The sequence below is a fragment of the Arvicola amphibius genome, chromosome 5 (genome assembly GCF_903992535.2).
Source record: "Arvicola amphibius chromosome 5, mArvAmp1.2, whole genome shotgun sequence".
Lineage (NCBI taxonomy): Eukaryota > Metazoa > Chordata > Mammalia > Rodentia > Cricetidae > Arvicola > Arvicola amphibius.
In genome coordinates, this window is record NC_052051.1 from 46,590,377 (window position 1) to 46,594,801 (window position 4,425).

The 4,425-nt window shown below is 51.1% G+C and overlaps 1 protein-coding gene across 1 annotated transcript; it reads right to left on the bottom strand.

The window, feature by feature from the left end:
- Positions 1-388: 388 nt before the first annotated feature.
- On the bottom strand, positions 389-4,010 carry Chchd5 (coiled-coil-helix-coiled-coil-helix domain containing 5). Its single transcript, XM_038330432.1, has 4 exons — positions 3,824-4,010; positions 3,160-3,300; positions 2,917-3,082; positions 389-564 (listed from the first exon to the last, which is right to left on the bottom strand). Coding segments are annotated over exons 1-4 (333 nt in total). The 5' UTR covers positions 3,826-4,010; the 3' UTR covers positions 389-540.
- Between the last annotated feature and the right edge of the window lie 415 nt (positions 4,011-4,425).

A 4,425-nucleotide genomic window follows, 5' to 3' on the forward strand; every position in this document is an offset into this window, starting at 1 on the left:
ATGTGTGAGGTCATGGGCTGTTCCAGAGGGAAGGAAGCTGGGTATGGTGGCTCATACCTGTAACCCTAGCACTCAGGAAGATTGCTGTGAGCCTGAATCCAGTTTGGTATACATAATGAGCTTCAGTACTGCCTAGACTTAAAAAAAAAACAAAAACCAAAACCAATCTGGTAAGCGTGGGTGGGAGGGAAGCCTCGCCCCAGTGCACATACAGCAGGGCACAGGGAATGGCTGTTTGAGTTGTTGTAAACCCAAGCCTAGAACAGGAGCACCTTGGCCCCTCCTGAGCTCTTACTTGGCAGACCAAGTAAAGCTGGGGGTGGGTGACCGAGCTTCCTCCAGCTCTCCTAACGCCTGCCCCCTGCAATGCTATAGGCTGGAACCAAAGTCCAGTACTCAGTCTTTATTTATTTAGAGTTCCGAAGTCCAGGAAGGCCAGACCCACACCAGAGCCCTCAGGACTCCAAAATGTCACTCTTCTAGATGAGGACATCAAGTGGAGTCACTCGTGTCCAGTTTCCTCAGAGTCCAAGGGGGTCTTCAGGAGGCAGGAAGAGGCTGTGCCTGTGGAGAAAACATACCAACATTTACTGCCCTTGAAGGGGAGATGAGGCAGACACAGCAGTGGCTTCCCTCATGGTCCAGTCTAGAGGGGAAAGGTGCCAAGTGGTGACCTTGGCCCCTTGCCACAAGAACAAGTTGTACACAGTAAGCTAAAAACCCGGGGTTGGAAGGTACCAGTCTGTTTATTTTTGGAGGCCGGAGAGAGATAGGACCTAACTCTAGCCCAGGTTGGCTTGAACTCACCAGTAGCCTAGGCTGGTCTAGAGCTCGCTTATGAAACTCAAGTTGTCTCAGTCTCCCTAGTGCTAGAATTACAAGCATGTGGCAGCATTGTGACAAGTGCTGGGGACTCAGCAGGCAAACATCTCTCATTCTAGGAAACTCCCTTTCAAAATGGAAGGGACAGACACACAAAGATAGACACACTAGTCCCCTGGTAGGTGATGTCTGTGTGAAGAAACAGGGAGATTTCTGAATTACCAGCAACATAAATATGAGTTCTCCCCCGCTAAGGCCTTTCTATCACATGGCAGGTGAGGGCATTTTCATGTCTGCTAATGTGATGATCAGAGAACAGAGGAGGCCTAAATCTCACCACCCACAATTAGGAGGAAAAGTTGGAGCTGTGATGCCATCAGCATGAAGGAGCAGGGCAGAGGACAACCTGCAGGAGTTGGTGATAACACTCAAGGTGTTAGACCTTACAGCAAATGTCTTAACCTGCTAAGCCACCTCCCTGTCCTAATTTCCATTCCTGAAAGGAAGAGGAACTGAAGAGATGGCTCAGCACTTGCTCCTCTCCCAGAGAACCTGGGTTCAGTTTCCAGCACCCACATGGGAACTCACAACTATCCATAGTAACTCCAACTCCAGAGGATTCCAGGAGACTCAACATCCTCTCCTGATGTCCATGGGCATTAGGCGCACATGTGGTCCACATACATGCACGCGTAACACTGATACACATAAAATGAAAAATAAAAACTAAAATTGAAAGCAAAAAGGAAACGAAAGGGCTTTATTGTCCAGATGCTGGAGACACTTGAAAGACAGAAGTATTCCCATGAGATGGCTGAGTAACTGCAATGGACAAGATGCAATCATTCCCGAACATTCCCTATGGACAATTAAAGTCCTTCTGGGCACTCTCTGCTCTCATAACCTAAATCTTTACCCCTGTTCTATGCAAAGAACTAATGACTATCAGGCATAATTAGAGGGTAACCTTTAGCCAAAAACTCTCCTGAAGCATGAGATACAAGGGAAACCACGGGTGTGGATGGAGAGAGCTTAAAAGCCAGGGACCAGGAATGGGGGAGCAGAGGAGGTTTTCCCGAGAGAAGTACCACATAAACAGGGTAAGAATTAGACAGGAGATGGTCAGGGGAGGGCAGCCCAGGCAGAACGAAATAGCTAGGAGCCAGGCAGACGTGCCCCTGAATGACTGTATGTCATCCGCTGGGGGTGGAGGAGAGTGGAAGAGGCGGGACCTGAGTCATCCGAGACCAGGCTGTGCTGGAGATGAGAACCCGTCTAGCAGAGGTGAAACCACAGAGCAGTTTCTACGTAGACGCAAACATGGTGAGATTTCCTCTCAGATCATTCTGGAACCATCACAGAAGGATTGGAAAGGACAAAATGGACCGACACAGAAGCCCAGAAGATGGTAAGAAAGAAAAGGCAGGGTTGCAGGGACAGAGGACCTCATGAGAGGTGTTCAGGGGAGGGTGGCTAACGAAGTGACTTTGCCTTCGCAGTGGTCCAGTAAGAAACATCCAAAGAAGTGTTGTTTCTCACTCTTCCATTTCTGCCACCCCCAGAGCATGTTAAGATTTTTTCTAATTGCCCCATCAATGGCATTTTATTATCTCTGATATATTGCACATGTGTTTATGTATTATGTACATTAAGATCATTTTTCATGAACCCCTCCACCCCTTTTACCCCCACCGGCACAGCTGAAAGCAATGAAAAGGACAAAATGGGCAAGGAAGGGAAGAAGGGATCCAATAAGAGTCAGGGACTTTGTTCCCACTGTAGAGGGAAAGCTACGGAGAGTTTTAAGCAAGGGTGCAATGTGACCAGAATTCAGGTCATTATAAGGAAGCAAGAGGTTCAGGCAAGCCAGGGAGAAGGCTGGGCAGGTGCCCTGGCGGTGGAGGAGTGTCAAAGACGGCTAGCCTAAAGCAGAGGCTGCAACTCGGGGCAGAGAACCACGTTTTGGATTCTGGATTCACAGCCAAGGCATGTGTGGGAATGGGGTAGGGCTGGGACTTCAGGTATATTTACTTTGAACTAGGAAATGGAGGCAGTTGTGAGGGAAAAAGAGATGACCTAGTGCGCCCCCTTTACCTCTCGAGGTGTGGGTGAACTTGGCGGCTGCACCTGCTCAGCACACTGCAGGAAGCGGCGCATGTGTTCCGCACAGTTGCCAACAGCCGCCTCATTCAAGCGAAGACACTCCTCAAAGGCTTCGAAGGGTTCAGCACAGGCCTGGCGGATCTGGCGGATGATGGGGCTGTGGGAGGAAGGCATTTCAGAGCTGGAGCACCCACACCCCACTGCCTGGCACCCTCCAGCCCGTTTCCCACTCACTGGGAGGATGTGCAGCGAGCAATGCTCATCTTAAGGTGGTGACAGTCCCGATGCCAGGACTCTGGCTTGGCGGCCACACATTGGCCATACTGATCCAGCTCCCGACTGCAGTATCGAGCAGTGACTTCCAGGGCTGCCTGCCTGTGGGACAGGGTAAACTGGTGGTAATCTTAAGAGTAGACAAGAAAACGTTCTGATTTTGGTCTGTGATTAGCCTAGGGATCCAGGAGAGACTTGAAAATTTTTTTTCTTTTCTTTTTTTTTTTTGGTTTTTTCGAGACAGGGTTTCTCTGTAGCTTTTTTAGAGCCTGTCCTGGAACTAGCTCTTATAGACCGGGCTGGTGTATAAGAACTCACAGAGATCCGCCTGCCTCTGCCTCCCGAGTGCTGAGATTAAAGGCGTGCGCCACCACTGCCCGGCTGAGATTTGGAAATTTTAAGGTTCCTATGATAGGGACTACCAACTTGGGGCAGAAATAAGAACTGAGCCCTGAGCACTGTGGTACAGGGTGGGAGTTTTTGGAAAGGCAGTGAAGTCCGAAAACAAAGTCTGGTTACTGTGAGGCAGGCCTGGAGTATCTCCAGTCTTGACTGCAGTCGTTTCCCACTGGGGATCATGCAGCCTGACAAGCATGATCTAGAGTCGTAGGGAGTTATAACTCACATCTCCAGGCGAGTTCAGGCCGATCAGAGAGAAGAGACCCGCCTTTTCCGGTGTCAGGTTGACATGGCGGCGCCCAGCCCATACCTCCCGGGCTCACTCTTCCGGTCACCGAGAGTCCTGCCACTCATCCCACCTAGATGCAACCATCATGGCAGCGCTCTGCCTCGTCTTCCGGCTCACTGCTTGTCCGAGTGGGACCCCACGTAACTACTTCCGGTACGTCGGCTATTTTGTTTCCGTTTAGTCTTTCTATTTCCGGTTTGCGGCGGCGGCGCTTAGAGCACACCGGAAGTGTTGCTGCAGCCCGGCAGCAGAGGGGCGTGTCTCTCCCGCTGTCGCTTTCCAGGCTGGAGTCACTAGCCCCCGGCCCGCGTGGCTGCGGCCCTTCACGCCCTGCGGCTGGGTCAGCAGCCGTGTCCACCGCCACTGGGCTCAGGGACAGGAGGGGACTGATCTTTCAGCTGGGCTGCCACCATCGGCTTTACGCCGGTGCCCACCCCCCTCCAGTAGCCACATTGGGCCTCTCATATGGTTAACTCGTACATGTTCTTTTCCTGGCATAGGGGGTAAAGGCAGGGTGAAAGGGGATTTTATTGCTTGCT

Excerpts from the sequence above, each read along its gene's own strand:
- Chchd5 (XM_038330432.1), bottom strand. Across the intron at positions 3,083-3,159 it reads GCTCGCTGCACATCCTCCCA|CCCCATCATCCGCCAGATCC; the intron begins GTGAGTGGGAAA and ends TTCCTCCCACAG. Across the intron at positions 565-2,916 it reads GTTCACCCACACCTCGAGAG|GCACAGCCTCTTCCTGCCTC; the intron begins GTAAAGGGGGCG and ends TTTTCTCCACAG.